At 36.5% G+C, this 23,763-nt stretch overlaps 2 protein-coding genes across 2 annotated transcripts; both read left to right on the forward strand.

Annotated features, from left to right (window-relative positions):
- The first annotated feature begins 128 nt into the window (after window positions 1–128).
- On the forward strand, window positions 129–3,740 carry MRPL50 (mitochondrial ribosomal protein L50). Its single transcript, XM_016123897.2, has 2 exons — window positions 129–258; window positions 2,789–3,740. Exons 1-2 carry the CDS (start codon window positions 167–169, stop codon window positions 3,174–3,176), a joined length of 480 nt encoding a protein of 159 aa, XP_015979383.2. The 5' UTR covers window positions 129–166; the 3' UTR covers window positions 3,177–3,740.
- A 96-nt stretch (window positions 3,741–3,836) lies between these two features.
- LOC107499578 (bile acid-CoA:amino acid N-acyltransferase) lies at window positions 3,837–20,410 on the forward strand. Its single transcript, XM_016123889.2, is given in 5 exon segments — window positions 3,837–3,991; window positions 10,103–10,619; window positions 13,021–13,223; window positions 17,708–17,935; window positions 17,937–20,410. Coding segments are annotated over 5 exon segments (1,335 nt in total). The 5' UTR covers window positions 3,837–3,973; the 3' UTR covers window positions 18,306–20,410.
- The last annotated feature ends 3,353 nt before the right edge of the window (window positions 20,411–23,763 follow it).

A 23,763-nucleotide genomic window follows, 5' to 3' on the forward strand; every position in this document is an offset into this window, starting at 1 on the left:
GCAATGGCTACTGGACTACATTTCCCGGCATGCAAAGGGCGAGGGCCCCTTGGATGAGTAGTCACAGAAAGAGAGAACATCCGCCACTAAGTTGACACGCGATTGGATAGTCTTGGAGCGTCCCTGCCGGTCTGGTCGAAGCTCCATCCGGTAGCTGTCGTCAAAGATGGCGGCTCTTTCAGGGCTGCGTGTTACCAGAAGAGGCCTCACGTGGATAATCGCAGGGATGCCACGCAGAGAATTTTGGTCTCGATTCAGGTAAAGCGGAAGGTTAGGTGGTGGATCACATTCATGGAAAGTAAAGAGAGAAACACTGAGAAGGAAGAAGGGACGAACTGAGAAGGGAGTGTTGTGCCATTAAGACGGAACTCAAGAAAGTGCTGTTAGGGTGCGGAGTTCAGAAGCTTCAGCGCCGGTCTCCCCGAATGGTGGGGTTCAGTCACTTCTCTTCTTGGCCTCAGTTTTCTCATCTTGTAACGGAAACACTGTCCCCTTTCCCTGCCACTGCACTCATTAACTTATTAAGCAAACTATTGAGTTTGAGTTCCAGGCACCAAGTGTGATGTCGGGAAACAAATGACTCCTTTGGAGAGAGCAGCTTAGAACATGAATGTGGAAGTGCTCGGTAAACTAAACTCGCGGGATATTTCTAAGCAAGCAAAATTCAGCGGTGAAGTGCAGCCTCCTCATTTTGTTGGTTTGTTCATTGATTTATTCAACAGATATTAAATGTCTGCTCCGGCCCAGCATTTCTCTAAGTAGGATACAGCAGTAGAAACAAAGTCCCTTGTCAGAGCTTAAGTATTCTGACTTATGAGGAAACCGAGGCCCTACAGAGAGAAAGTATTTTTCTAAAAGGCACAAGTTAACCGCAGAGCTGGATCTAGAGGCTAGGTCTCTTTACTCCTCATTTACTGCCTTTCCCACAGTACCATGTGGAATGTTTTGAAGGAAAATTTAGACTCGCGTAGTGTTAAGGCAGCAAAACTATTGGAAACCTCAGGGAACAATGTGTGCATTCCCTCTTAGTTTTCAAACAAAAACTCTTTCACTCCAGAAGGATTTTTGTTATCAGCTTATGTATTTATTAGCTTCTAGTCTTTTTTGGTTACTATTTGTTATTTCTCAGATCTCCTTCAAGTTTGTTACATTCATTCAACAAATATAGAATGTCTACTATATGCCAGATGTCTAGATATTAGGGATATGATTGTAAAACAGACCAAATCTTTGTCCTCATAAAGCATGTGTTCTGGTGGATAAAAAAACTGAACAAATGCAGAATATAATTTCAGAAAGTGGTAAACTATGAAGTTAACTAGAACAGTTTAAAAGGTTACTGAGATGGAAGGAATGAATTAAACTTCATTCAGATGAGATGTGACTGGAGTAGTTTGAGGAGAAATTGGCAATGAGGAAGTATAGACTAAGTATAGACAACTCTTTTGAGAAATTTTGTTGTAAAGGAAGCTAGAGAGGAACATAGAAATTTGGAATTTTTTTCTTTAAAGGGTGGCGATGTCATAGAGTTTTGTGTGCCCTAGGGGTACTCAGTAGATAGGGAGACATTGATAAAGAGTTGATGCCGAAAGAGGGCTAAATTTCTGGAAGAGTCTGAGTGCGCAAAGAGGAATAGTGTTGCAAACTATACTGTTGGTCAACATTGTTCATTTCCAGTGCTTCCAATTTCTATAGAGATGACCGATCCCAATCTAATGCTAACTCCATGGAAAATAAGTCAGTTCATAAATAGATATTTTATTAAGCACTGAAATAGTGTCATGCAGATTCCCTCATGTTGGTCCATCTACTCAATAAGAGTTATGCAAGTAGTTTTCAAAAAACCCCAAGGTCAATAAAACAGTTCTCTTTATTTAGGAGTTGATAATCTAACATGACGGTTCTTAACTAGGGTGGAGGTGGGGGGGCAGTTTTGCCCACTAGTGGGTGTTTGACAGTTATTTTGTTTGTTGTGACTTAAGGACAGGTATACTACTGGCATGTGCATTAGTGGAAAGAGGCCAGAGATGCTGCTAAGCATCCTACAGTGAACAGGATAGCCCCCCACAACAAAGAATTACCTGGTTCAAAGTGTTTATGTTTGGGCTGAGAAACTTTGATCTGGTAAGAGAAGTAGCATGTCAAAAAAATGAAAACTCAGGTAGAATACAGTTTGCTCTGAGAGCAATTTGAAGTGCTATAGGAGAGCAAAGAAACATATTGAAGTTATATTTGATTGAGGAAATCAGGTAAAGGTCTTTGGAAGAAACAATTTTGTTCTAGGACTTAGAAGATGAGTAGTATTTCTACAGGTAGAGATGAAAGACAGGCATTTCAGATAGGTTATAACTTGAACTAATACACGATGTCAGGAAAGCAGGAAATAGAATGCAGTTTAGTTTGTGTAGGGCATAGAGTATACATAGGAGATGAGTGAAAGATGAGGTTAGAGAAGGTAGATTGGGTTTGGATTTTGGAGGACTGGAAATCACAGACAGAATGATTTACCTTCTTTCCCCATCCTTGGCAATCCTTAGAGCATGTAAAATCTGTAATTAGCTTTTGCTTTTTGCACAGACAAAAAACAAAGACAAAAGCTAATTATAGGTTTTACATGCTCTAAGAATTTACATCAGTTCAACTGTAAGTTGCTTCTCTCCACCTTGGTCAGAAGAGTGGTAAGTGTGCAATTTATTTGTTGATTTGTCGGCAAGAATGGTTCTTGTGTTTGTCAACTTGTCAACTTCATTAATCTAGTGAACTAAAGATTTCTTTTTGATCATTCCAGAGAAGAGAAAAAGCCAGTGGTGGCAGAGATTGTGGAAGAGGTGAAGAAAGAACCTATCCTGGTGTGCCCACCCTTACGAAGCCGAACATATGTACCACCTGAAGACCTCCAGAATCGTTTGCAATCTCGTGTCAAAGAAATTTTTGGCTCATCTGCTTCTAGCAATTGGAAGGACACCTCCCTGGAAGATGGTCACCTGAAGTTCAGGTTCTTGGCACGTTTAGCTGATGACTTGGGCCATGCAGTGCCTAACTCCAGGCTTCATCAGATGTGCAGTGTCAGAGATGTTCTTGATTTCTATAATGTGCCTGTTCAAGAGAGATCCAAATTTGATGAACTGATTGCCAGTAATCTGCCTTCCAATTTAAAAATCACTTGGGGTTACTGAGCAGTTCAGAAGAGGAACACATTGAAATCATTTTTTCCCCCTGAGCAAAGGGGCTGCTTATCATATCTTTTGATGCTTTGCCATGTGAAATACTGTCAGAACTGTTCTCTAAAACCATTTTTTCTGTGGAAGAATGCATCATTTTTTTTCTCCTATCATCATGATTTGACAATAGGATTTTTTTTTTACATTTGTTCAAACTTTGTTTTTTTTAAAAATGGAATCGAGCCATTAATAATTTATGAAAATCTTCTCTTGAGGACACTAATTAACTTGGTTTAAGATATGAAGCTACTTGTTAAAATGTGGTCTTTATTCATTATAGCCATAAAATAATAGATGCAAGAAAATGTTTTAATCTTTTTAGTGCTCTAAATCTAAGATAGTATTATGTATAATATATATACAAATAAGGAAACTTAGATATTTATAAAAGAAACATAAAAGTCTATGTTGTATATTATAGAACTTTGTTTCACACTTTGCTTTAGTGCACAAGTAGAAATAGTAGAAAGTGATACTGTTTTGGATTAATCTCTTTTGGAATTAAAGTAGATTTCTTGATGTGTGTTTTGTTTTTTTTTTTAAGGTGAAATATGTTTTTCTGCCTTGCCAATTCCTTAATTTATTATAAATGAAAAAAATTAGAATATGTACCAACCATTAAGCATTATGACTTTTTTTAATAAGCTATACCAGATTCTATATCTAAATGATAGTCTCTTCAAAGGAGATTATATTTATTTCAAACCTTTTTTATCTTTTCTGTAACTTTTTTAAAGTGGCCTTGAATACCCATGAGTATACACTATGTGGTAAGTCTTTACAGACTGTGGTGTACTTAATTTGTGAAACTACTCAAATACTGAGTTACCAGATGGTTCTGAATGACAAAATGATTAAACAAGGAAGGGATTAAATTAGGAATTATTTTTTTTAGGCTTTAGATATGGCTACAGAATAATGAGACAGGAGAAGGAATTTTTCATATTTTGACTACTGATAATTTTGAAAGAAAGGTGATACATTTTAAACAAAGGAAATTACATTTATTTTCATTCCCAGGGTAACTCCTTTTAAGAGGGCAAAAATCAGTTGAGTTTATAAATTCTGGCATGTTTATTAGAAAAATTAGTTACAGTACAGTCATGTCCTATAAATATCAGCAGACAGATACCCGATAATCTACATTTAAGAACTTCAGCAGTGTCTACAGTGTCAGTATTTGGAACCCTGGAGCTTTAACATTAGAGCTGTTATATCCCGTCTGCGTCTGTGAAAAGGGTTCAGCATGAAAGCATTTGAATTATAGGATTGGGTTATCGCCTGTCCCACACAATTCTTCTAATCTGAAGACAAAAAAAATGTACAATGGGCAAGATGGAAATAAAGGATGGTAAGGGCAGTGTGATATAAAACTAACAAATGAACAAACAAAACAGACACAGTCAACAGTACGAAGGTTACAGGAGGAAAGGGGGTCAAATATATGGTGACTGAAGGAGACTGGACTTTGAGTAATGAACACACAATGCAATATACAAGTAATGTATTACAGGATTCTATACTCGAAACTTAGATAATATTAATATCACCCCAATACACTTAATAGTTATCAGTTAATTTTATTTTATTGAGCCTTCGAACTCAGTAAGTATGCTTATACAACACCTAACAAAATAGATTCAGAACTAGTAGAAATGGTTTTGCATTATCTATTTCAAGCAGCATAAAACTGACTTTACTGTTCTTTTTCATTGTAATGTTATTTTTCTGACTATAAAAGCACCTTTTTTTTTTTTTGAGGAAACTGGGAAAGACAAAACATTTTTATCCCGTGGCTCAGATAATCACCTAACATTCTGGGATAGTTCCAAATGTAAAAAAAAACTTTTTGTATTTTAAAATTTATTGTGACATGTCCACCTGTTCCCTTCACACTATGAGCATTTCTGATTATCTTCAGTCTTAAGAATAACAAATTTGAGTAATGTCATATTATTCCATAACTGGATATTACACATTTATTTAGCCATATTTTCTAACTGGATATTTAAATTGTTGCCAGTTTATTATTATTATTGTTATTTTTTAATCTGTGTTTTCTAGTTCTTCGAGTATTGGTGGGCTACAAAACTCCCTCTTGCTCAGAAGAGGAAGTTGTTCCCACTGTAAATTTCTTGACCGTAAACCTAGGAATGGACGGACTACTTGGTCCTGCTGCTTTGATTTGTAATGCTGTTAGCATAAGTCCTGTGTATCCTAAAGTACAAAGTGACAGGTACCTTGAAATCAATCATATCTGCATTCATGAACTTATCTGCAATTTTTACAATCTTTTATTTTCTTGAAGTTTCAAAATGCAAAAGTCCCAGAGTTTTTACTTGAATGGTTTCCAAATTCAAAAGCAGCCTCTAAAGTTATTTTCTAATTCCACAAATGTTATTTCAGTTGTACAATTGCAGACTGCAGCTACCATCACATTTCTGCTGCTTTCCATCAGGAAATATCAAATGCAAAATATTTAACACTGATTCAACACTAAGGATACACTGTTCATATTTAAATTTCACCCCCGATCCAGTTTTGGTTCATGCTTAGCATTTTGTTGTCATGTCTACTTCATCTCCCTTACTTTGAAACAACTCTTTCAGTAAATTGGGTTTTTTTTACGAGAAATTTATTCATTTATTCTCAGTTGCCAAATTAGTTGGCATAAAGTTGTTCATAATATTCTTACAGAAGTCCCCCTTATCCGCGGGGCATATGTTGTGCTTCATTTATTTTCATTGCTTTATAGTAAGTACTCCACTGTATGAGTATGCCAAAATTTATTCATTCATTTTATTAATCAATATTTGGTGGTTTTCAGTTTTTTAATATCTTAAGAAATACTGCTTTGGCTATTTTTATACGTAATTCCTGATGTACTTGGGCACACATTTCTGTTGGGTATATGGTGGTGTGGTGCGTTTAAATCTGAGACCCACGGAGCCAACTGAGATTAATTATGAGCCTTTATTAGCCGGCCGGCGACTGACTCTCCCCACTAGAGAATCAGCCCAGAGCTTTCAGAGGAGGCAGCTTATAAAGCCTAAAACCACATCAAACAAGCAAGCAGGTTTACAGAAGCAGAAGTTAGCTATTAGTATATCTTTGCACAGGACATCTCCTAGAACTACACCCTAGTTATACATTAAGCAGATTATAGAAGCAGAAGTTGGCTGTTATCGTCTGGTGCAAAAATGTTGTTTATGGGGGACTCTTAAATCTTATAGCAAACAGGGCCTGATAGCCAGTTCTGTTATTTGCATCCTGGTGGTGATGTTGTTTGCTTTTTTTTTTCTTTCTTGGGAGCTGGCGCTTAAAGATATCACTACTCCCTGTCTTGCCCTAGTGACTAATTTACTGGAGAATTTTTCACTCTTACAATGGAATTATACCCAAGAAATTATACCCAAGAGTCTGAGTCTTGGTGATCTATTTCCTAACCAACTCTTCTTATTTTAAGAATTTGTAATCTTTGCCAATCTTGTAGGTGTAAATATACCCCATGATTTTAATTTGCATTTTTCTGATGACTAATGAGATTAAGCCTTTTTTTTCCCATTTGCTTCTATTTGTTTTCTCTTCTGTACAGTGCCTGTTTAAGTCTTGAACTCAACTGAGATTTTTATAAATTGAGTTTTTAGGAATTCTTTGTATATTCTGTTTAATAATTCTTAATTAGTTTTATGTGTAACATAACTTGTGTTTTTGAGGATTTTGCGGAATATTTGGCAGATCAGAAGTCCTTAAAATCAAGAAAGTTAAATTTACTAATAGTATAATAGATTGTACTTTTAAAATGCTCTGTCCATCACCTCAAGTAAATAAGGACTCAAGTTTTATGAAGATTGGGCTTTTATTTTCTTGTTATGTAAAATCCCACTACTGCTCCATTTATAACTATCTCAAGAGCCCCTATGAATCAGTCAGGGACAGGGAGGGAATCTATGGGAGATTTGGTCTTGCCCAAATTCTAAAAGCAGAAATTGTGCCCACCAAGAAGTATTTTGTTACTCATTACTGTGACCACATTAGCAATTCTCAGCTTATTAGGGAACCCCCTTGACTTCCTTATTTGCAGAGGGAAAATGTGCCTGAATGCTACCTATAGAGGTGGACTCATTTCCTATGAAATTGATAAAAATATATGAGTAAATTCAGGGGATATCCTTAAGAGGAAGAGATTTACAGCAGTCCTCTCCCCCTTTCTGCCCGTCCCCGCCCTGCCTACCCTGGCTACACAGCAGGAGGTGAGCATTGGGCTAGGGAGCAAAGCTTCATTTCTATTTGCCCCAGCACTAGCACCACCTCAGCTCCACCTCAGATCATCATTAGATTCTCACGGGAGCACTGGTCCCTGGTGCTAAAAAAGGTTGGGGACTGCTGATTTAGAAAGCATAGAAAATGAAAAGAGGGAAAATAGGAGGAGACTGGATTCAATTAATTTTCAGGTTAGTAGGTAACTAGAGCAAGGAGGGGGACAGTAAGCTGGGTTTCCTCTTTCGTAAGCTCAGTTAGACTACAGAAGGTACATTTGAGGTTTTGGCCATCAGGACAACTCTAGGTAGAGTATAGTTCATCCTTTGCTGCTGGAGAAGAAAACTCAAGAGGAAGAAGTCAGGTACTTTGGCTTGTAATCAGAGCTATCTTTTCTGGGCTGATTGGAGATGGGTTAAAATCTCAGTTCTAATGAGAAATAAAATTATTAATGCCAGTGTTTGGCATTTAGCAGTTCACAAGGTCAAATAATCTTTCTGCTTATTTTATAATCTCAGAGAGCTGTGGGATTCCAACAGTGCTCAGATAAGGGTATATATTTCAGTGGATTTTGTTTAGAAAGGTTATCAATAGAGTTGCAATTATGAGGCTATCAAGGAAGAATTAATATTTCTGAGGGAAAAAATGAAAGGCTATCCAAAATTATTTAACTTTATTTTATCTCCCACCTCCATTAATATTTTTCTCCATCTATAAGGATGATTTTTGTGGAATATCTTAAAAGAACTCTTAGTCTGGGAAGCTGAATTGTGGTTGTATTTTTATAAGTTTGTTTGAAGGATGATTGAATGTAAAACTAATAACACGTTAGAATTACATTCTGCGAAAATATTTTTGAAGGTTGACTATATTTCATATGTATTCATGTAACTAAGGAATACTTTCTGGTAGTGAAATGTAGTAAACTAGGGATACGAAGAAAATACTGATGACATTTGAAAAGAAAAACTAAAGTTAGTCATGAACTAAAGTTAATGACTTTTCAATTAATTTCTTTTTGTTTGGGTACACTGGTTGATGCGTGTGATATTTAACTAGAAGCTTAATGGATAATGCATGGAAGGAATACTACCCCTTTAGGCTTATTTAAAGAAAGGGCTGCATCTGATCTCTCAGTGACTGTCACAGTAGACCCTTGATAAGTTTTTGTTGAACTACTTACTAATCAATTTGACCAAGAGTTGGAGATATGAATTCCATCCTTGACTCTGCCATGCATTTCTGTGTAACCTTAAAGTCCTTGATTTCTTGAATATTTTTACAAGAGAAATATGGTACTTTTGGGCTATACAGTAATTTTTTAAAGTTTCCAGGGAACAATATTTTATTTGCCATCATATTCTCATTCTCAGCATTTCTCTCTCCTTAGGCTCATTCTCATCAGCCTGTATCATGCTTGTGTCTATCTGATCGATCTCTCTCTTCCCCTCCCCTCCCCCTCCTCCCCTGCCTCCCCCTTTCCACTTCCCCTCTCCCTCTCTGCCTCTTCCCCCTCCCTTTCCTCTCCCCTTCCCCTCTTCCCCTCCTCCTTCTTTTCCACTCCACTCCTCCTCCTCCCCTCCCCTTCCCTCCCCTCTTCAGCCAGACCCAGAGGTGCTCCCTCCCCCTCCCTTCCCCTTTCTGGGGTAGCTGGCGTAAAACTAGATCCCACCAACCATTAAAAGTACATTAGATTATGTGTTGATTTCTCTTCATTTTTCTCTACAGGGGTTCCTTTTTTGTTGCTTTATCATAACTGAAAGTCCCCATGTGGAAGAGATGGTTTTCCATAAGGAATTTGTCACTCACTGGAGTTTAATTTAGATTCTTTGCTTTCCTGGCTTCTAGTTTATAAAAACAAAAACAAAACTGATTTTGTAGTTAATCCAGATACTTTGGTTATTGGAATAAGAATGATGGTCCTTTTCGTGGCTTTCTCCACACTAACCAAAAAAGGAGGGCATTCCTTAACTTTTAAGAGGGAGGTTATAAAAAGGTCAGCAAGACTTCTATGTACCTAGAGGGCTTGTCAGCTTCTAGTTTTTCTTAGGACTTGGTAAATTCTAAATACTAAGCTATAACTATTTTTTTCTCTAGGGAGCAATACACATGTCAGTCTCCTTGTTCTTCCCAAAGATTTTATTCTCATTCTTTTGAGAAGATCCCTCTATTTATTATATTCTGTTGGAGGTAAATTTTTAAATGCTAAGCATTTTGTTTGTAGGACTTGGGCAGGGCATTAGTAATAGAATCATCTGTTCCATTTTTACAAACGTTTAACAAATCTCACTGTTTTCAATGCTACATCTCACTCTTCTCCTCCGCTGCTCTTGATTTTTTAAGGGTTCTGAACGGCAGATGGCAATATCTTCCTTGGATGTGTTGATACCATTCATGCATATTTTGACTGATGCTTGGTTCATTATTATTATGAAAGTTATCAACTTTTTTTTTTTGTATCTTCTAGAAATTTGTTGGCAGCTCCCAGGCGTTTCGTATTCAAAAGTTATTTCAGAGTATTTGCTAACTAACTGAAGAATTAGAACAGAATCCCAAGCAGCCTGATTCCTGGTTCAGTTCACTGCCTTATTTCTTTCTCCCATATTTCTTTCTATTTTGAGGTTTTACTGAAGACGTTACTGAAAAATCATTCAAGGTGCCACACTGTAACGATGATTCAGTTGACAGCTACACCGGCGAAAGCCCTTTTTGATGATCTAGTGCATATCCGAGCTACAGGCCTGACTCCCTTTCAGATAGTGCTTCTTCAGGCAGCACTGAAAGATGAAAATGGGAATCTCTTTCATTCTTATGCCTACTATAGGGCCGATGAAAATGGTGAGGTAGAGCTGGAGCATGCCTCTGCACTTGGAGGTGACTATGTTGGAGTCCACCCCACGGGTCTCTTCTGGTCCCTGAAACCTGAAACGAAGTTTACTGAACTGCTGAAAAGAGATGTAATAAATAGCCCCTTCCAGATCCAATTGAAACTTTATGATTCAGATTTCACAATGATCCCCGGTGCGACCGCTCCTCCAAGGGTCAGCCTAATTTTGGAGAGGAGGTACGTAGCACCCGGTGTCACACGAGTCCAAGTCCGAGAAGGCCACGTTCGAGGAGCTCTCTTTGTCCCTCCGGGTGAGTGGGATTACCCTGGTTCTTGTCATCCTTCTTTTCCTCCTTCGAATACCTTATACTTCTAGGAGTTTAGCTTGGATATGGATAACATAGAGAGCATTCCTTTTCTGCCTTAGAATTGGGGTTAACTGGGTTAGGACAAGAATGTGGTGATACATTCTTCCAACTCAAGTTTCATCTCAATAATTCTGGAACTTGGCTAAGGATATGACTACAAAGAGTTTTGGAGTCCTTGTATTATGGGATTTCCATAGTTTTGGATTTATGTGAAATTTATCTGCGTTGAACCTTAGCTATCTGAAGACCCACGTCCTGATATTGTGGATCATGTCCCCATTTTGGGGGGCGGTTCTGTCATATCTCAGTTTCAATTTAGGCGTAGGTCATTGCAAGATTGTCACAATAAGCTGATAATTTAATGGACTGAAATGTTGCAATAAATATAGAGGATGCAAAAAAGTTTATACCCTCTATTTCCATAACTATTGCATATTTATAGAATATTCTATAAATCAGCAAATAATACATCATTCTCCCTAGTAGCTATAAAACTTTCCAGAACACTCATAGTTTCCCATAGTGATCTCTCCATATCAATAGGTGTCTCGAAACATCTATTGGTCTATTTCTCAGAGTTCATTGTAGGTCTGAATGAAGCAAAGCTCATTTCCCAGAAGTATCCCTAAGCAGATCCAGGTTTCAGGTATGTCTGAAATCCCCTTATTCAGACTGAGGCTTTGGTCTGAGACACAGCCATCGCATCATCAGGATGTATTGTTTCTCTCTCTCTCTCTCTCTCTCTCTCTCTCTCTCTCTCTCTCTCTCTCTCTCTCTCTCTCTCTTTCTCTCTCTCTCTCTTTCTCTCTCTCTTTCTCTCTCTCTCTCTCTCTCTCTCTCTCTCTCTCTCTCTCTCTCTCTCTCTAATAATTACCTTGTAGAACTGAGATGGGTTGAGGAAATCTGACGTGTTGGCACTGGTTTCTGACAGCATAAATTTATAGATGGTGTAGAAGGAATGAAAACTTTCCTTTCCAAATTCACCATGACCCATGCACTTACTTGGGTAAATTTGATTTTTTTTTTTTTTTACACCCAGTAATGAGTATATAGGCTACTTTATTGTGTGTAGGGATTAGGAAGCAAGTGGCACAAACCTCTACGCCTCTATTACCCCGCCTCAGTTAAAATCTGAATATCAGTGCAGGCCTTCCACCTTGGGATGATATATGCTGTTTTGGAGCGTGCTGTTTGGGAACACTCTTGGACACCGCACATGCTGGCTCTCCTGATTTAGGTGAATGTTCTGTGGGGATACAAAGGAAGGTTGAGTTGTGCAGGGCCAAAAGAGATCGGGTCCAATCTCAAAGCATTTCTCAACTACGGTGTCCTTCTAAAATAAGAGGCTCAGTACTCTTGAAGCGTTTCCTTTATTTCTGTCAATCAGAAGATGCAAAAGCATCCCTATTTATTTACTAATGTGATACTTTTTAAACCAAGATACATTCAGTATTGTTTTATTTTTTTCTTTTCTCAAGGTGAAAAAACATAGCAATGTTTGTTTCAAAATTCCCAATATACCTTTAAATCAAGCCACTCTTTGCATATGGATGGGACCAGATTTCCTTGGCTAATATTGCTGATAACAAAAATAGAATACCCTCAGTAAGTGCAGTCTGCATTACTTTCAGTATACGTGCTCTGTTTTATTTTAGAAAGAAGCTGCCTACACAGAGTTTGAGTGTAGAATAATATGATCCAGTGAATGAACAGTGCTATTTCATGAAAGAACTAATCATTTACATCTGCATGGATGCAAAATTTAATGACCATATAGTCAGATGAGTGTGACAGATCAATGCTAAGTAAGGATTTTAGCTAAAATAATCATTTTGATAGCCCTCTTTTTGGAAAACCATACATTTTTGAACCCTTTTTTTGGGCTTTGTAATTCTTTGATAACCCATTTAAACCTGTGGAGCCTCTCATCAGTGAAATGAACATATAATCACGTGCATTTTGTATACAATTTTGGGGTCTTCATTAATCTCCTGAAGCCTATTCGTGTACCTATTTACAGGTTAAGAATCTCGGGCCTAATTTCTTTGGCTTTCTTTACTGTAAGGCTATAGAAGTGAATCTCTTTTAGTTCCCATTTTCCTTGGCCACAGAGATTAGATATGTGACTGAACATGGTTTCCAATCAAACTTCTGGATACTATGTTCCATTATATATTTAATCCATTTTAATTCTGTCTCAGATACAATGCTGAACATTTTCTCTTGAAAATTTGTCTGTTAATTCCAAAATTTGTGATGCATTTCCTTTTTGTGTTGTCATTTTTCTTTTCTTTACCTCACCTTCCCTTCATACCCAATTCTGTTCTGTTTTGTTCTTTTTCAGGAGAAGGCCATTTCCCAGGGGTAATTAATTTGTTTGGTAATTTTGGGAAACTGGTTGAAAGCCGGGCCAGTCTCCTGGCTAGTCATGGCTTTGTCGCCTTGGCCTTGGCTTACTGTGACTGTGAAGACCTGCCTTCCCAATTGAAGAAAGTAGATTTGGAATATTTTGAGGAAGCTACCAACTTTCTCCTGAGACATCCTAAGGTAATTTTTGCCTTTTCATTAGATCTCAGTCCATGTGTTTTTAATAACCATAATATTCTTTGACTTCTTTTGATTTCCAAGTGTGATTCTCCCTCAGTAAAATTCAAATTCTATTACATAGCCATATTAGTCATAGAATTTATTTCTTATGCAGTGCCTTTTGCTCAAAAATTTGAAATGTATAAGAAGTTTACCTGTGTATATCATGGTATCATAAGGCATTGGCTTTGGTTTCAGACAGAATTGGGTTACATTTCCAGCTCTATCCCATCTGGTTGTGGGAATTTGGGTGAGTTACTAAGACTCTCTTTCTTCATCTGTTAAATCATATCATAGTGAGACTACTTCATAGTCATTGTGAGAATTAAAGGGGATAATAGAAATAAAATGCTTATGAGAGTAACTGGCAATAATAAACACTCAATAAATGTAAGCAATTAATATTTACATCATCTTTTCTGATAACTATTATATCACCATACTTGACCAAACAGATAATCTGTATGTCTTTGAAGAGTTGCTCTAAATTTTTAGTTACCTCTAAATTTTTAGAGGTAAACATTATGCTGTAGTACTTTCCAGTCTATATGCCTTTAAATCTTAAAATGTGCTTGTTATCCCTTGTAATTTTTCATTTTTTTTCTTAGTAAGAATTGATCTAAGGAAAATTAAGTCTCTGTACTACATCTTTTTTCATATAAGGATCACATAAATATGATCAGAATTGCAATAGTAAGATGAGCAACAATTATGACAATCTACTGATGCATTGAAATTATTAATAGTTTTTTTTGATGCATATAATGGAATTATCCTTCAATGCCCCAACAGGCAATGTTATCATTGTGCTAGGCTTCTGTGTGGCTTAGATGGGAAACGTAGTTACACAGTCTTGCTTTTCACTTTCTTAGCCTTGTTCCCCTTATATTCTCTGTGTGACTTTTGTTTCGCTGTTCTTACCAGTGTCACAGGGACCACTGGTTAACGACTCAGCCAGGCCTGGAAACTGGGTTTCTTTCCTAGGCTCTGAGTACTTTTATTAAACCTGCCATGCACTGTCTCTTCTGTGGAATAATAGAGCACAAATCTGTCAGTTCTTTGTAGAACTTATTACTCCATCTGTTAATTTTAAGCATCTTCAAAGGACTCTAACATCCCTGATCCCAAATTTGGTGGCCAAAGTTGTAACAAGAGTTGGTGTTCTGCCAAAGGCCAGAAACAAATTAGATAAAGCCTGCAAATATTTGAGTCACTTAAAAAAAAATTAAAGTACAGTTAACATATAATATTATATTAGTTTAAGGTGTCCAGCATAGTGATTTGACATTTATATACGTTACAATGTGATCACCATGATAAGTCTAGTAACCATCTGTCATGGCACAAAGTTATTACAATCTTATTGACTATATTCCCTGTGCTATACATTACATCCATGTGACTTTTTGTTGTTGTTGTTTATCCGTGTTATACTTGCTTTCACTTTATCTTCCATGACCAAATCCATTCAGAGTTCTCATGTCTCCTGTGACTCTATATTTTGTATATTAATACACAGAATTTCAGAGCTTGGAAAGTCCTTTTACTTTGACTCACTCTTCTTAATATACAGGATAGAAGTGGAGAATATATATGACTCATTCAATTTATTTCATTTTCCCCCCTTACCTTAAGAATTTATCACATTCTGTCAACTGAATACAAGTGGTAGGTTCATTCATAGCTTTCTAAATAGTAAGACACCCCCTACCCCCAACATTAGCTAATGAAATGCCTTGTTTTCTTAAGAAAACATAGGAAATAAATTAAAGCTTTAGAAAAGATGTGACTCTCTGTAACACTGAGAAGACTGGGAAATTTAAGAAATATCATTCTAGCCTTCTCCATCAGAAACTCCACAAGCTTTCTTAACCAAAGCTGAAAACATCTACCTCCATATGTGTTTTATGAGAATAAAATGCCTTATGTTGATACTGGTTAAGCCACCATCGGGCACTTTCCTGGGAAACAGCCAAAACATTCCTAATGGATTCGTCATAGGAGGAGCAAAATCTCTATCCTTACATGGAGCTAGAGCTCAAGGAAAATCAAGGCTTCATTTTGTGCTGTAAGAAAAAAAATGTCATCTTTACTCCTTCTCATTTGTTCTTCCGTACCAAATTGGGGACTGGGAGCTGTACATTCTGCACTCATAAATAACTCATGAACTTATTTGCTTCTTATCTCCACTGGTGTTACCTTAGTTCAGGGCACCATCATTTTTTGCCTGTACGGTTGCAATACGCTTTAGCTTTTCTGTCTCCATATGTTTAAGTCATACTTATAAGATTGGTTTTTCTAGAGCAAAATGATTTTACTCACTTGCTTAAAGGTCTCCCAATTTACTACAGGATAAAGGCAGGCTTCCTAGCATGTTAGATAAAACTTTTCATGATCTGACCTCTGCATACTTCTTTAGCCTTATCTTAAGCCTATCCTTAAAATCTGTCCTAATTCTCTTCTGCAGTTAGGTAAAAGGTCAAGGCTGATTAGCATGTCTTTCAAACCTCTTCATTACCAAGTTGCTGTTTTCTTTCCCAAACATTTTGCTATAAACTCAAGTGATAAAGAACCACCTGTGATTCCTTCAACGCATTGCTTCTTAGTTTTTGCTCCTCCCTGGTGAATCCATTAGGAATGTTTTGGCTATGTTTCCCAGAAAAGTGGCTGATGGTGGCTTAAACAACATCAACATAAGGCATTTTATTCTCATAGAACACATAAGGAGGTAGTGGTTCTAGCTCTGGTTTAGAAAGCCAGTGGAGTTTCTGATAGAGGAGATTGAATTGATATTTCTTCAATTTCCCAGCCTTCTCCTTGATGTTGCAAGATGGCTGTGGCAGTTTCAGGCATTAATTCAACATGGAAACATCATAAGCAAGAAAGAGTAGTCAGAAACCTAGGCTTTCTTCTCATGATTCTATGCCATTTTATGTGAGGGGAAAAAACCTATACTCTAGGTAGAAGGTGTTGGTCTTACAAGAAAGGCTGAAAGAGTATGTAGCAAAGGGGAATAGAGCCATCAGAATTTATCCCTTGAGTCTGGATACATTGCTATGTACCACAAAATGGAGGTCTTGTTGGCCTTCAAATTGCGGAGAATGGCTCCTGTGTAAGCAGCTAACAGTGTCTACTATACTCAGCGTAGAATGACAATACTTCTTGTTTGCACCCACCTTTTGTTCGTTCTTTTCTTTCTTTCTTTCTTTCTTTCTTCTTTCTTTCTTTCTTCTTTCTTTCTTTCTTTCTTTCTTTCTTTCTTTCTTTCTTTCTTTCTTTCTTTCTTTCTTTCTTTCTTTCTTTCTTTCTTTCTTTCTTTCTTTCTTTTTCTCTCTCTCTCTCTCTCTCTCTCTTTCTTTCTTTCTTACTGTTTTTTAAAGAAAGATTTATTTCTATTCATAGTAATAAAAATCACATTCCCTAAATAACTCCCTCTATAAATATAAAAACAAATGATAAACAAAGCATAAGGCTACATTTTAAAAGGTAACCCTTTCTTACTTTATCTTGTCCCCCTTTCCGATTTTTCAGGTATCAGTTCGGTTTTATTTCAAACATGGTCTGAACATTTTTTAAAAACTAATTTTAATTTTTTATTTTTTATTGACATTGATTAATGAAATCCAGTAAGTTTCAGGTATACAATTTAACATGTGTCCATTTTTAAATATACAGACTCGACATCCATTTCTTTTGAGAATCTTTCTTTAATCCTGCCTTTATTTTTTGACAAGCTGAGTTGGCAGCCTTGCCTGTATGCATTCTTATTTATAAAGTACTATAATCATAATTTTTTTCTTTCCTGTCACTTTACCTGGCAGTGAGTTCTTTAACAATAAGAGATCATGCCTTTCTTCTCTGTGTACCCAATGCTTGGTACAGGGTACATGATCTAAAAATGCTTGTTTGATCACTGACAATGAAAGAAACTGAGCCAAGCCTCCTTTATGAAAACTTTCTCCAAAGGAGAAACCTTGTGGGGAAACCAAAGCAAATCTAGAATTCTCTGTTCAAATTTTCATGCTCTATCTTACTAGTCTCACTTTTTTCTCAGTCTTTTCCTACAGAGTGTACTTTCCTCTGACCCGCTAGAGAGCTCAGAATTTGTACCACAGAGTTTAGCAATTACACCATGACTCATATTATTCACAATAGTAATATTCATTTTTCTTATTCTCCTCACTACACTGGTACTTCTTTAGGATATTTTAAATTCAGCGCCCAACACAATGCTAAATCCATAGTACTCAGTCAGTAAAGACAGACAAATTTTTGAGGGAGTATTTCCTTTGAACACATATTATATATTCCAGAACTCTAGAACCAGGGAGTGGGATTAGTACTTTCTTTGCTCCCACTGGCCACAGAAGTTCTTCGGTTGTTTGAGATTGTAGGGTTTTGCTAAATGATGGATAGACTCAACATCTCATCTCCATTATTTTCAGGTCCTTGGCCCAGGCATTGGGGTCCTCTCCATAAGCAAAGGAGCAGAGATTGGACTCTCCATGGCTATTCACCTGAAACAAGTCATAGCCACCGTACTTATTAACAGGCCCAACTTCGTAGCTTTAATTCCACAGGTATATCATGGGCAGATAAGTCAGCCCTTGCCCTCTTCTCCACAATTTGTATCCATCAGCAACTTAGGGTTTGTTGAGCTTCAACAATTGTTCTCGGGAAACTGAAGATGAAGCCAGTCACACTTTTCTCCTCCCCATTGAAAAGGCCCAGGGACATTTTCTCTTCATCGTGGGAGAAGATGATAAGGCTATCAACAGCAAGGTTTATGCTTGGCAAGCCACAGAACAGCTGAAGAGAAATGGGAAGAACAATTGGACCCTGCTATCCTACCCGGGGGCAGGCCACCTAATAGAGCCTCCCTATACCCCACTGTGCTGTGCCTCAGAGGTGCTCAGTTTTCAATGCTTTATGCACTGGGGAGGGCAGGTGGTCCCACATGCTGCTGCACAGGAACATTCTTGGAAGGAGATCCAGAAGTTTCTCAGAAAGCGCCTCCTTCCGGTTGTGACCAGTCAACTCTGAGAAGAGTAGATAGTCCAAGAAATAGAGAAGCACCATGGTCTTTAACCCGATCTTCACTTGATTTTCATAGAGCAATGCCTTTGACCTCTCATTGTAAGAAGGAAGTTATAGCAAGAGAAGGCAGGAGGACCGAGAATGGTCATATCTTGACTTGGCAAAGGGAAAACCACTTCCATTTAATCCAATATTATATGCTGAGGGTTTTCCATTTTTAGAAATAAACTGAGGAATCTACTTGCCCTAAAATATTCCGTTTTACAATGATAGCAATTCTCTAGAGGAAAAAATTACCAACAACAAACCACAGAATTATCTGCCTTATAAAACAAACATGAATAGAATCAGGGGCTGATTTCTTATAAGTCAAATTATGTATGCTTAAACCTCATGTTTGAAAATATGTTCATGGCTCTTGGTTACTTCATTGTCATTGGAGAGCTAGAGCTGGGCAAAAAAAAAATATGTCATTTTAAGGCAAAATGGAAGCTGATATGGAGGTAACATCCTTGAGTCAGTCTACAATGGGTAATTCAACAAAATTTAATAAAATAAAACAAAATAATTTTTTTGTATCTAAATAGGTACTGCATTTTGAGAGAGGAACAATGGAACGATTCAAGATTCACAGAGTTGCAATTTAGGAAAATAGCTGTGATGGTGTAGGTTGATTATGTGCCTCCAGATTAGGGCCTGGCAAACTCTTTCTAGTAAAGTACTTTTGAAGAGTAAGTATTTTGGCTTTGTGGGCCATAAGGTCTTTATTACTATTACCCAGCTCTGCAATTATAGCACAAAGCAGCCACGTAGATAGGACATAATGAATGATTGTGGCTGTGTTCCAGTTAAACTATTTACGGACGCTGAAATTTTCATTTCATATAATTTTTACATGGAACAAAAATAGTAATTTTCTTTTCATTTTTCTCCAAGCAGTTACATACGTAAAAACCATTTTTAGCTCACAGGCAGCATAAAAACAGGCCATAGGCTAAATTTAGTGTGTGGGGCATAATTTGAGGACCCTGCATATAGAGCAATCCAAATGACCTTGTCCAAGGTCAAATTTGAGGTATCTTCTCTAAGGGGCAAGTCACAGCCCAAATATTCCTGAGCTATGGAATTGCATTGGATGGAAGTGGAAGGTGATTAATAGATAATCAAGATGAAGATGAACCAATAGAAAAGTATTTTGTAAATATGGGGAGCCAATAAGGAATTAGAGTAATAGAAATAATATGAGGAGATTTCAGTTGCATCTGCCTAAATTCTTTTTTTTATCTGCTTTCTGATATTCCCTCTGTTCAGAATAAAATCATTCCATTCAGTATGATTGGGGCTGTTAGCCTCGCTCCTCTCCCATTCATAGACATTTTCACATTTCCCAGACCTGACCAATCATAATACCCCACTCCTTCGACTGTCCTAATTGTGTAATTGCGATGACTAATACCTTCTATTCTATACAATAGTTATATGTGTTATGTGCTACATGCATTAGTTATATATGCGACATGCTATATGATAGTTATATTGGGTATAATTTTACATGTTTCCTGTTTTGGGCTTTAGGAAGAATGCCTGTCTGTAAGGTATAATGTTTGTGTTTGGTCTGATATATATCTCTCAATTTATAGTTTATGGATTTTTTTTTTTTTTAAATCAAGAAGGTTTGGGTGCTTTTTCAGCATCACTGGAAATGATTATATGGTTTTTTTTTCCTCTGTAGATCTATTACTATGATGAATTATTTTTTCTAGTATTGAATCATCTTTGCAATTGTAGATAAAAACTTACTTGGTCAGGATGTAATTAACAATTACAAATAAGTTTGAACCACTGTGTGTGTGTGTGTATGTGTGTTTGCTTAAGTAGTACACCAATGTTCTTGTTTTATAAAAAAAATTTAAAAGTTTTTCTTCCTTGTTATAGTAGTTTAATTAAGACAGAAATATCTTCCCTTTAAAGCTAGTAGCTCCATTCTGGGTATTCTACTGTTCCCGGTAATTTTTTTTAAAAGACAACCTGGATTTTTATTAATAGTTGGTATATATCTTGTCTGTACCATAGTAGATTTTTTTCAAATCGTACTAGTTCTTTTTTTTTTTTTTTTAAAAAAACATTTTATATATCAGAAAAATCAGAAACATTTGAAATTAAACTGTGATAAAATATTTTTAAAAATACGCTCCAATTTTGGCACATCAATGTTACAAAAGTTAGAACAAATAAACTGCACATTGATTTTATTTAATTTTAAAAATTATATGAACAAAACTTTGTAGACGTTTCTGGCATTTTGTTGTTGTCGTGGGAACACAAACAAGGCATAAAACTGACCATTTTAACCATTTTCAGGTGACTCCACACTGAACTATACTGCGACATTAAGTACATGCACATTGTTTGCTTCCATCACCACCATTAGTTTCCAGAAGTTTTTCATCTTCCCAGACCGAAACTCTATACCCATTACACAATAGCTTTTCATTATCACCTTCCCTTAGTCCCTGGCAACCACTTTTCTATTTTCTGATATTTTTATGTTATTTTTTAAAACACTCTAGATACCTCATATAAGTGATTTCATACAATACGTGTCCTATTGTGCCTGGCATAGTTCACTTAGCATAATGTCTTTAAGTTTCGTCCATGTTGTAGCATGTGTCAGAATTCTCTTCTTTTTTAAGACTGAATAATATTCCATTGTATGTATACATCCCTACATTTTGTTTATCTATATATCCGTCAATGGACATTTGGGTTGATTCTACTTTTTAGCTATTTTAAAAAATGCTGCTGTGAATATTGATGGATAAATATCTGTTTGAGTCCCTGTTTTCAGTTTTTTGGTTGTATATCCAGAAGTGAAACTGCCAGGTCTTATTGCAATTCTATATTAATTTTTTGAGGGACCACTGTGTATGTGTAATATCCAAAATACACAAAGAATTCACACAACTTAAAAACAAAAATAAACAAACAAAAAACAATTGAAAATGGGCTGAGGATCTGAACAGATATTTTTCCAAGGATGACATACAGATAGCGAACAGGTAAATGAAAAGATGTCCAGTATCACTAATTATCAGGGAAATGCAAATTGAAACCAAAATGAGAAATCACCTCACACCCGTTAAAATAGCTATTATCAACACAATAAATAATAAGTGCTGGAATGGATGTGGAGAAAAGGAAATCTTCTTGTGCACTGTCGGTGGGATTGTAATTGGTGCAGCCACTTTGGAAAACAGTATGGAGATTCCTCAACAACTTAAGAATAGAACTACCATATATCTAGCAATTCATCTTTCGGGTATTGATCCAATGAATACGAAAACACTAATTCAAAAAGATAAGTGAACCCCTATGTTTGTTGCAGCATTTTTTATAATAATCGAGAGATGGAAATAACCTAAGTGATGAATGGATAAAGAAGATGTGGTATATATATACAATACTACTTAGCCACAAAAAAAGATGAAATATTACCATTTGTGACAACGTGGATGGATCTTGGGACAGGCTAAGTGAAATAGTCAGGTGGAAAAGGACAGAAACCATATGATTTCACTCATATGTGGAATATAAAACAAATGAACAAACATAACAAAACCATACAAAACTCATAGGTCTAGACAACAGAATGGTAGGTATCAGAGGGGAAGGAGGCTGTGGGTAAAGAGGGTCAAATATGTGGTAATGGATAAAAAGTAGACTTTTGGTAGTGAGCACACAATAGAGAAAACAGCTATTGAATTATAATGTGCACTTGACATTTATATAATATTAACCAATGTTACCTCAATAAAAATTAGTTAATAAAAATGAAAATCATAATCAGCTATTTGCTAAAATGTGGGCACAAAATAAATGTCTAATAATTTATGAATTATGAACGTCTTTATTTTATTTCTCATTTGAAACATTGCTGGCCCATAGAGAGAACACCTAGATATATATTATAATAATTCAATTCAATTGTCTTTGATATTTGCAAACTTCTAGTCATAGAAAAATCTACAAATATGTTTAATTTTATCATTATGATGGTATATTTCAAGTTAGAAGGTGGGAGAGAGCCTATTGTATTGAACTGTTGGTTCCTTTGGTTTATAAGTTTAAACATTTGTAATATTGCATGTAGGTCTTATTTTTTACTACTGCTCCAGGTCCCATAAATGTAAGGGATAGGTTTGTACATTACAAGTACCCATCACCTTCTACAGATGAATTCTCGGTAATATGGCTCTGATTGACTGCAAGGAAAGCTGGGAAATGTAGTGTAGCCCAGGAGGAAAAGAATGGCATTTGTTGAAAACATCATGGTCTCTACTACACAGTCTCATAAAAAAAAACAAAAACAACAGGAACAATAAAAACAAAACAAACAAACAAACAAAAAACCTTAGTAACTTTCAAAGTACCAGGTTCTTTAACATACTTGGTCTCAGTAGCTATGCGCATTATTTGCTTGAAACTATCAAGTGTCAGCTTTCAAAATTTTAGATGATCTAGTGCAGTGTTTTAAAATTTTATGTAAGTTTTACTATTGATAGACAAGATAATTTTAGATGGTTCTGAAACATTTTTACTTTAGTGGTTATTTACTTCATAATAATGCATACCATAAAAAAATTACTATTTTATCAAACCTATGTTTTCATGAATGCTATCATTTAGGATGGAGTTAAGATAAAAAGGGAATATATTTTAAAAATTAACTAAACAAAGCAGACTCCACATTTACTTACTATAACTCAGATATACAAACACAGAATTTTCTTTAATTTTCTATAAAAGAACCAGGTTTCCTATCAAACAACTGTTTCCAATGATGGGGGAGGGGAAAAAAACAACATAAACCAGGTCATTAAAGGTATCTTCATCTTTTTCTGTTTAATGTAGCCCATGTTCATGTAAATATTGAGTTAATTTGAAGTTCAGATACTAGCAGGAATGTTTATCTCCTTCAAAAGATATTCTCTGTCTTTTTCTCCAAATCTGGGTGCAAGGGGAATTGTATATTCTCACCAGATCAAATAACTATTCTTGGCCAGCTTTTCTAATCTGGTAGAAGTGCAACCTGTCTCATCTCCAGGCATTTACCTCTGGTGTACACCGGTGAAGTATCTGTACCTGATATAGCTCATAGTCTGTCCTCTTAGCGTGGTCAAGGCCAGTAGCAAACGCACACTCACCCTCTGGGACTGGGTTTGCCCCACTTGACTTTCATTGTCCTTGAAAATTCTCTGAGTGTTAGTTGTGTCTTTTATGAGGTCTCTGGTAGACCTGTATACCCCGTATTCTCTGCTAAAGGGTCGGCTCACATGTTGCCACAATGATCCCAGGGAGGACTTGCTGGCCTTCAACTCTTAGGTGCTGTCCTTGACCAGTACTATGAGAATATGGGAACTTCTGGAACCCTTTCACACAACAGGAGTACAAAGAGAGACTTGTG

Source organism: Rousettus aegyptiacus, unplaced genomic scaffold, assembly GCF_014176215.1.
Source record: "Rousettus aegyptiacus isolate mRouAeg1 unplaced genomic scaffold, mRouAeg1.p scaffold_m13_p_3, whole genome shotgun sequence".
NCBI classification, from domain to species: domain Eukaryota; kingdom Metazoa; phylum Chordata; class Mammalia; order Chiroptera; family Pteropodidae; genus Rousettus; species Rousettus aegyptiacus.